Source organism: Betta splendens, chromosome 8, assembly GCF_900634795.4.
Source record: "Betta splendens chromosome 8, fBetSpl5.4, whole genome shotgun sequence".
Lineage (NCBI taxonomy): Eukaryota > Metazoa > Chordata > Actinopteri > Anabantiformes > Osphronemidae > Betta > Betta splendens.
Window position 1 is genome coordinate 2,772,971 of NC_040888.2, and position 10,000 is coordinate 2,782,970.

General features: G+C 47.7%; 1 protein-coding gene across 2 annotated transcripts in view; it reads left to right on the plus strand.

Annotated features, from left to right (window-relative positions):
* grin2aa (glutamate receptor, ionotropic, N-methyl D-aspartate 2A, a) overlaps positions 1 to 10,000 on the plus strand; it is a 77,824-nt gene that overhangs the window by 43,100 nt on the left and 24,724 nt on the right. For both annotated transcript variants that reach the window (XM_029159685.3, XM_055510732.1), the window contains exons 4-5: positions 4,320 to 4,486; positions 6,181 to 6,609. In XM_029159685.3, the coding sequence (XP_029015518.1) occupies positions 4,320 to 4,486; positions 6,181 to 6,609 (596 nt within the window). The remainder of the gene's footprint in view (positions 1 to 4,319; positions 4,487 to 6,180; positions 6,610 to 10,000) is intronic.

The window sequence follows — 10,000 nt, forward strand, 5'->3', positions numbered from 1 at the left end:
CCTGTCTGTCTATATTTAGTAACAAGCCACCAAGGAATTTTTGTCATGTCAGTGTGTTTCTCCTTCACTGGACACTGTGGATCTGTTAAACCCAGCAGATAACTGATAGAAGTGATGTATGGATATGCAGCGTATGACACACATATATATATATATATATATATATATGCAGGGTTCACGCTGTCCTTTTAGCGTCCACCTCACAAAGAAAGAACCCACTGCACATCCATCTGTGTGTGTGTGTGTGTGTGTGTGTGTGTGTGTGTGTGTGTGTGTGTGTGTGTGTGTGTGTGTGTGTGTCATCAGCCTAGACTGAGCATGATGCTATCAGCAGCAGAGGATATGAAGACTACTATATATAACTCCCCTCTATCTCAACTTAGACACACTGTCCTGCCCCACAGGGCAGGTGTGTGTGTGTGTGTGCGTGTGTGTGTGTGTGTGTGTGTGTTTGTGTGTGTTTGTGTCGTTGAGCTTGCGTCACTGTGATTGTGCGGATGCAGGAAAGTGGGAAATTTGAGAGCAGGAGACTGTTAACGTGATAGACGAAGCACGGAGGGAAGCGGTGAGAACGGTGGGCTCTGTGTGTGTGTGTGTGTGTGTGTGTGTGTGTGTGTGTGTGTGTGTGTGTGTGTGTGTGTGTGTGTGTGTGTGTGGCTGCCGCTTGCTGAAGGTGTGAGCACGAAGCCCAGACATGTCACACTTGAGAAGGGTGAAATGAGAGGATTCGATTGGCTGTTTTCTGATGTCATGGACCGTGCGCCGTCCCAATTAGAAACAATCATACACACTTAGTCACTCCGTCGGTTTCCTCTCCACCGCTCCACTCCGTTGTCTTCTCTCCATCTGTCCTGCCTCCAAGTCTCCTCCTTTTGTGCCTCCCATTCTTGTCTTTGTGGCTGATTTCCTACCTTTCACCGCCAAGTCTGTTTGTTTTCTGTTGGTTTTTCATTATCAGTATTTTTAGTTTTTGCTATCGTGTGTTTTGTTTCCATAGTTTATTTTGGTTTGTTCACCATAATGTATTTGCTCTTCACCAACATGCCTTCCCTTTTTAAGAACTCATAAATCATCTATTTATAAAATTGGTGCATGTGAAAAGACACATTATGTTATATGTGTTTGTTTATATTAAATGTTTGAAATCACAATTTGCTGTAGACAGATCTAATAAATGTCCAAATGTCACTCTGTCAGTATTAAAGCCGCATTACTGCATTCAAGCATTTGATCGAGGTCTTTGCTCTTTTTTAAAAACAAGGACATTCAGAATGACCCAATCCAAATCTCTTCACTCCAGTTGGGCTCTGGTTGAGTTCGGCTCGATGGGAGCCACTGAAAATAATAACACATGGTTTGGCCTGCATCCATCACCGCTGGACACCAGAGCGGAGCAATTATTCTAGTAGAAGACAGACCTCCTGAGTTCTGACCCGGCAGCACGCGTCCACGCTTCTGTTTCCTGGTTTAAAAACTTTAAAAACATCTACTAAACTGTGTCGCTGTTTTATGGCACAGGTGTAAAACAAACAAATGAACTGTGCATTTAGGCTAAACAGGATGCTCCCACATGAGCAGCAGTTGTGTGAGGTGGTGGCAGGTGTGTGTCTGCAGACTTTAATATCTGAAGATGACAGAAGATAAGTCACCTGCTCATTGCTCCACCTGCAGCTCTGTGCAGCTAGTGTGTTCTACCTGCAGCTCTGTGCAGCTAGCGTGTTCCCTTTTAGACCCCCTGCTGGCATCGTTCTCCCTGCAGCTAGCGCGTTCTACCTGCAGCTCTATGCAGCTAGCGTGTTCTACCTGCAGCTAGCGCGTTCTACCTGCAGCTCTATGCAGCTAGCACGTTCTACCTGCAGCTAGCGCGTTCTACCTGCAGCTTCATGCAGCTAGCGCGTTCTACCTGCAGCTTCATGCAGCTAGCGCGTTCTACCTGCAGCTCTATGCAGCTAGCGTGTTCTACCTGCAGCTCTATGCAGCTAGCGTGTTCTACCTGCAGCTAGCGTGTTCTACCTGCAGCTCTGTGCAGCTAGCGTGTTCCCTCTCAGACCCCCTGCTGGCATCGTTCTACCTGCAGCTCTGTGCAGCTAGCATGTTTCCTCTCAGACCCCCTGCTGGCATCGTTCTACCTGCAGCTAGCGCGTTCTACCTGCAACTCTATGCAGCTAGCGCGTTCTACCTGCAGCTAGCGCGTTCTACCTGCAGCTTCATGCAGCTAGCGCGTTCTACCTGCAGCTCTATGCAGCTACCGTGTTCTATCTGCAGCTAGCGCGTTCTACCTGCAGCTCTATGCAGCTAGCGCGTTCTACCTGCAGCTTCATGCAGCTAGCGCGTTCTACCTGCAGCTTCATGCAGCTAGCGCGTTCTACCTGCAGCTCTATGCAGCTAGCGTGTTCTACCTGCAGCTCTATGCAGCTAGCGTGTTCTACCTGCAGCTAGCGTGTTCTACCTGCAGCTCTGTGCAGCTAGCGTGTTCCCTCTCAGACCCCCTGCTGGCATCGTTCTACCTGCAGCTCTGTGCAGCTAGCATGTTTCCTCTCAGACCCCCTGCTGGCATCGTTCTACCTGCAGCTAGCGCGTTCTACCTGCAGCTCTATGCAGCTAGCGCGTTCTACCTGCAGCTAGCGCATTCTACCTGCAGCTTCATGCAGCTAGCGCGTTCTACCTGCAGCTTCATGCAGCTAGCGCGTTCTACCTGCAGCTTCATGCAGCTAGCGCGTTCTACCTGCAGCTTCATGCAGCTAGCGCGTTCTACCTGCAGCTTCATGCAGCTAGCGCGTTCTACCTGCAGCTTCATGCAGCTAGCGCATTCTACCTGCAGCTCTATGCAGCTAGCGTGTTCTACCTGCAGCTAGCGTGTTCTACCTGCAGCTCTGTGCAGCTAGCGTGTTCCCTCTAAGACCCCCTGCTGGCATCGTTCTACCTGCAGCTCTGTGCAGCTAGCGTGTTCCCTCTCAGACCCCCTGCTGGCATCGTTCTACATGCAGCTCTGTGCAGCTAGCGTGTTCCCTCTCAGACCCTCTGCAGCCGCGCTCCCCGGTGCGCCGCTGCAGAGCGTGGGAGTGGAGCGGGAGCTGCAGTGATAAGGACAGAAAGTGACACGTCTTATAAGATGACCTCCCTCATGCTTAAGCGCTGCTGCAGTTTCTGCCCTATTAGAACACACACGCTGCTCCACGGAGAGACTTTGACGGGCGCTCCGGCTCCGGCATTGAGGAACCGAGGCAAACTCGCAGATACGATGCAGTTAAAAAGCGCTGGAGAGGCTTCGTACTAAGGGACAAAGACAAAGGCACACTTCAAACAGTCAGTAGTGAAGGCAGTAGCTGTTAGTACAGGAGAAATATTACTACTTATTTAATCTTTTAAAAATTGAGTATGTTTTTACCCACAACACACCAGCACATTAACAACAATGCAGCTGCCTGCGTGGATAAGTGTGTCTGAAGTTGTTGGTTTCCTCAGTTCGTGGCTGAATCTAGCGGAGCCTTCAGGAACCTGGAGGCAGGAACTGTGTCAATGTTTGAACAGAGGCTCAGTCTCATCATCTCTGCTGTTTGTGTGACTGGGTGTTGTTTTATAGGACGCGTGTGCTTTTAGAGGGCAGGTGTGATATTGGTGTGACTCTGGGAAGCGTCTCCTATTCTTCTCCTGCCTCTTCTCCCTCCGTTCGGCCTTTTGCTCTGTGCCTCAGTCTTTTTTCTAACCGTCTGTCGTAATTACAGTGCGAAAGACAAAATAAATGTGTCTAAACAAGCAATATGTGAACTCTCAAGGTAACACAGGTCCACAAAACACACGTCCACACAACAAATAATGATGCAAAGCAAACAGAAAGCAGCACTTCTCTGCACCTTTCCTGCTGCTAGACTCTCTTCCTTTCACACTCGCGTCTCAGTTCAGTTCGTTTAACAGTCAAGGCCGTATGAATCATGTAAAACCAGGCTCCCAGCATAAATGAATAGCACAGATTCGCTCACCTGTGATAGCTCTTGTCTGATCTGTCCAACTCTGTCTGAGTTTGGCTGAATTAAATGGCCAATGATTCTGAGTCCGGTTTAATGGAGTGGATGTGAGTGACTCGGAGTGAATGTAACCCTCGTTACCCCAGAACCGAGCCCACAGAGTTTTGTAGCCTGTCTGTACTGCATCAATCCAATTTGGGCGTAATTGAATTGTTCTGAGCCTCTCATCCATATATTTCCTCCACAAGAGGCTTATTAATGTAGATGTGTGTATGTGTGATTGTAAACGGCTGGAGTGTGTAAGTGCGTGTGTGTCTCTTTGTGCCAAACTTTAGCATTTTCTCTCTTTTCCAGGATGTGAAGTCGACGTTCTTCCAATTCGGTGCCTCCATCCAACAGGAGGCGCTGCTGATGCTCAACATCATGGAGGAGTACGACTGGCACATCTTCTCCATTGTTACGTCAAAGTTCCCAGGCTACCAGGAGTTCATCAACATCCTGAAAACCACGGTGGACAACAGGTGGGACACGTTTAACAGACCAAACCAGCATCGAGCAGGTTCTTCTCCGCTGCAGCTGAATCCCAGTCTGAGCAGCCACGTTTGGTCGCGTGTCCGAGCGCCGTCGTCCTCGGGCGCTCGTCACCAGCACACACTTGACCTTTGTGTGGTGTACTGTATGTGGAAAAGGGCAGGCGCTTCTCAGGGCTCGCGCCACGACCACACCATGATAGATAAACCTCCCGAATCTCAGCCCGAGGAAACGTCAACATGGCAAACACATGGCGCTGAACAGCTCCGTGGGCGAGATGCTGCTTTGTCCTCTGGTTCTTCTAGTGAACTGCACAAACGGAGCAGAAATGCAGTCTGTGATGGAAAGACGTCAAACGCTGCGGGTGGTGTTTTCTTCAGGAGGACTTGTCGCGTAGTCAGTGACCAAACCTGAAGCATTTAGTGCACATTGTGCTTTGACCTTCACTGCTCTGAAGCATGGCACTCCATTCAAACTACAACATTAAGGGCAGGTACTGTAGTATTACTAGACTTTTAGCTCTGAAATGCCTTCGGATGCGTCATAAAGCACCAAAGTCTGCGTTTTCCAGATGGTTTTGACAGCAAAGCATTGTCTTGTTTCCCACTTAACAGACAGCAGCTAAGCACTTCCCATCGCGCTGCCTTAACAGAGTCTTCTCCACACACACACACCTTCCGAGCAGCGATGTTTCTGTTTTCATAATTACAGCTGGGAAATAGCTCATCGTTATGACATTAGCTTCATAAAACATACAAACAAATACTTAGAGCTATGCATAAATCATATCCTGTGGGTGTTTTCACCCTTAGCTTTCAGACTGAAGTGAGTCAGAGCCTCTAATAGGACTCTTTCATAAATATTGTTGATTTCCCAAGATGCACAGTGAGTCAAGGCCAGGAGGTCTGGCATCATTCATAACAGCATCGTTCGGTAGGTGATGCAGGAAGAGTTTGGGATTCACCTGAACCGGTCCTGGATCTGCATCAGCACAGACCGTGTGCTGCGTGAAGCATCTCACGCTTCCATGATTAGTTCCTCTCTCGCTTGCTTTCTTTCTCAACGTGTCTCTCTGTATCATCGTCTCTGTCATGTGGGACGTGTAGACCGTCATCACTTTGGACAGCGAGAAGAGGACAACAAGTCCCACATCACTCTCACGTTACGCCGCCTGTCTATTGTTGGATCCTTACACCGTGTTTAAGCGCTCCCCTCGTTTCCTGCAGTGTGTCACATTTCACACCACACTGTTTTCTGCACTGGGCTGTAGAAACTTTACAGCGTCGTATGTTTTCAGTGTTGTTGAAGCTTCCTGTAATAGGATTTGCCAAATATCTGGACAGTGACCAGCCTCTAATAATATATCCAATATCCAATGAAATATTAATGGGCCTGTTTTAGTGGTTGGCGTCTGTGCTGCTGCACTATTTACTAATACTTGCCACCAATTAGCCCACTGACCACAGGCGCCTTCACGTCTGGGCTGGGACTCATCATTCTGTTCTGCTGTAATGTGTTTCCTCTGACAATAAGCACTTTGCACCCATTAGCATTCACACCACATCTAACGATGATATTAATTATAATGGATAATTATAACTGCCCTTGTCGACACCTGAGCAAAGTTAATAGTCTATTAGTTAAATATTAACATTTCACTCCTGTCCTGTTATCTGCGCTTTAGCTTCGTGGGCTGGGACCTGCAGAATATCATCACTCTGGATGCCGTGGAGGAAGACAGCCGGTCTCAGATCATGCTCAAGAAAGTCCAGTCTCCAGTGGTCCTGCTCTACTGCTCCAAGGACGAGGCGGTCTACATCCTGGAGGAGGCCCGGTCCCTGGGTCTCACCGGATTCGGATACATCTGGATCGTGCCGTCGCTCACCACCGGCAACCCGGAAATAATGCCTGACGAGTTTCCATCGGGCATGATTTCGGTGTCATACGATGACTGGGACTACCCTCTGGAGGCGAGGGTCCGTGACGGCCTGGGGATCATAACGTCAGCGGCGGCGGCCATGTTGGTGGAGTACGGCGACATCCCTGAAGCCAAGACGTCCTGCTACGGTCAGATGGAGAAGACGACCAAGCTGCCGCCAAGTGCACTGCACAAGTAAGCGTGTTTGTAGGGGTGACAGGAACAGGGGAAGGCCATTGTTCTGTCAGTGTTGTGTGTAGAGCAGCTGTGCAAATGCACATACATGCACACGCAGCCAGAGCGTGTGGCAGCCTTTTCTTTCACCCTGTCCTCAATTAGAGTCGCGTTTCCACAAAGTCTGCATTAAAAACTGAGGCTGGAGGAAGATGCAGTTACAAACGAGGAGCTGAGGTTTAGAGCAGAGAGAATAAAGCAGAGTAGGAGCCGGAGAGTTGGTGGAATAGACGGCGAAGGAGGAGTGAAGGAAATAATTTGAGACTGGGGGAACAGCAGGAAGCAGTTACAAACGAGTGCTCTCCAAAATTGAAGAGCTCCTTGATGAGTCCTTCTGTTCGTCTTCTCGTTTATTTCCCCATCTCGTCCTCGTTCGCGCGCTGCCGCTCGCCTTCTCATCACGCGCTCGCTTCCCAGCAGCCAGTGGGAGATGTTGCAGGTCCTGCCAGCTCTGTCTGGCTTTCCATCTGGCCGCGAAGGGAGACACGCAACCTGTGTTCACATCCCCAAATATTTATTTGTTTCAAATTTACATAAGGCGGAGTCCAAAATTCAGAAATGTTGATCAGTGATTTGCTAATCAACAGCAAATTCATTATTATTATTATTATTGATTATCAAAATTAAATTAAAATTAATTAAAAATGGTTCATTTTTATTTAAATACAATTAGGTTAATCAATGTAGCAAATTGTATATTACGTGTGTTTACCTGTTAATGATGCCGTGAAAACGTTATGTCAGATGTTCAGAATGCATCAGAGTCGCATTAAAATGCATTACTTGTGATTCTGAGAGACTGTTGCCTTCACTGCAGCTCCAGGGCTGGGAAATCTCAGCTCTGAGTGTCAGCAGTCGCTGAGCTAACAGAGGACAAATTGGCATTGATCAGAACTCATAAATGTCCACTCAAAAATTCTAATCATTCTTTGCAGAGACAGTAAAAGCGTGATGGACTGAATCGTTAATAACCTTAAAATGTTGTAGCTGTCGTTCAGTTGAGAACTGACACACGCTCAACAAGACAATTACAAGAGCCAGCATTCCCAGCATGCTCTGCTGCTTCAGGTTGTTACCCAGGTGATGAGCGGCCACAGATGGCTCTGTTGTGGGTGAGTGAATCCAGCCAATAGGGCTTCAGAGCCACGACGCGCGACATGCGATTGGTCAAGACGTGAGACGCGAGGGGCGAGTGTGAGACGCACGGACGCAGACGGGCCGAAAAGAGGCCCATCATTACAACAAAGTGACCTTTAACTGGAAACGAAGCCACTGAGGAGACGGGACCTAAAGCATGTCGTCCCCGTCGTCTCTCGCTGCTCAACAGTCCTCTCTGTCAAACTCGGTGTCTTACACTGAGCCACTTTCTCCACTGGGGAGGCGGAACGTCGAATTTCAATTTGGCCGGCTACAAAACATATTTGGAATGAGCTTCGGCTCAGAGAGGAGGAATAAGAGGGGGCATTTATGGATCATGTTTGAACAGTAAATGGCTTCTTTTTTGCATTTTATTCCTTGGCCGTGCAGCGAATTATTCCAGCCTTTTGTTGCCTCATATTTGAGTATTTTTAGAGTTTTGTGGGGGTCACTCCTACTTTTAGTGCCTTGTTGTACAGTTACAGCATATGTCTGATGCCCTTTAAGGCTCAACAGGGATTTGGCAGCTATTTAAGTCAGAAACATGTCATAATAGAGCAAAATTGCTTCTGACCAGAATAACATTAGCGTGCGCTGAAATCAGAGTAAAGTGTTTAGCTCAGGTGACTGTAGCGCTGAGCAGCCGGGCTTTCAGGGAACTTTTACCTCACTCACTTTGCCAGTAAGAGCTGTGATGATAAATCCACTGTGACACATCCAAGATGAATATGTTTTGTAGAGTAATAGAAAAATAAAATTAAATAAAAACAGGTGACAAATGACCAACTAAGAGCGCCGGCCAGTGCAGCAATCAGACCAAGTGACAACTTGTGTTCCACATAAAATATAGTGCGCTCGTGTGTGGGTTTGTGTGTGTCCACAGTTGTGCACGTGTATGTTGGAAACAGGAGAAATATCCCCCCTGAAGAGAACGTTGTGGTGACAGATTTACAGCGCGCTGCTTACCTTGCTGTGGTGAACAGTGCGCCTCCAAAGACGTTAGCACTTATTTATCTGTGTGTGTGTGTGTGTGTGTGTGTGTGTGTGTGTGTGTGTGTGTGTGTGTGTGTGTGTGTGTGTGTGTGTGTGTGTGTGTGTGTGTGTGTGGAGCCGGCGTGATGGCAGTAGTTTGTTCTGACAGGTAATTTCAGTCTCCAGACCTGATATATCAGGGTCAGAAGTCAGCAAACACACGCGTGTAGACGCAAACACACAGCGGCTCCTGCGGCGCTTCTACTGCCAGCTGTGCAAAGACATATTGTTTTTGTTTTTCCACATGTTGCAGCAGAAAATGTTAAAGATGCATGTCGTACAGTACAGAGTACAGGATTAATATTATATAGGCCATGAAATGTTACATAATGTTCATGCATAACATGCATAGTTCATCTCAAGTAGCAACTTAAATTTTAATACTCCAGCTGTGTGTACATATTGTTTACAATTGCTCACAAGGAACGTACGAATGTAATTTTTATAATTTTGGAGATAAAAGGCAGTCACTTCTCTGAGGTTTGCCCTTCATGTGATTGACAGGCCGCCATTTTTAAAACCTTGAGGTGCTGTTGGCCACTGACACAGCGCCACTTACTGGTCATAGTAGAACTGAAGGAGGCTACGGCTGCTTTTCTACTGGTCAATGTTTTGTATTTTTGGTTAGAATTTGGTTCCAAGTGGCCGTTACTACAGCTACAGTAGTACAGTACTAGTAGAGTACAGTACGAATCCCACTGCAAAGCAACGTCATTCTTTTCTTAACAGTGGGGAAGAATGCAGTACTGTATGTAAGGTGCTTCAGGGTGGTCCTGTCCTGGGAACTGATTTGCATATTAGAGAAAAGCACAGAAAAGCATCTCCACACACACACACACACACACACACACACACACACACACACACACACACACACACACACACACACACACACACACACAAATCCTATTTTGTGCAACAATAGAAATCCTGTTGGAGTAGCTGTGTGGGCACGTGTTGCGTTTTGTTGTGCAGCTGTAAGCTAAGCTTGAAAAATACAAATGTTATTGTGAGCATTAATCTCGTGCTGCTGAACCTTGCTCAGGGAGAAAAAAAAGCACAGCACAAACTGGCACACCAGGGACATCATCGGGGGCGAAGCCACTGCGAAGCTGGCGTCTCCTTCACCTTGTGCAGTCATCATTCATGCCACACTTAACACACGCCACCTGGGGCTGAGTGT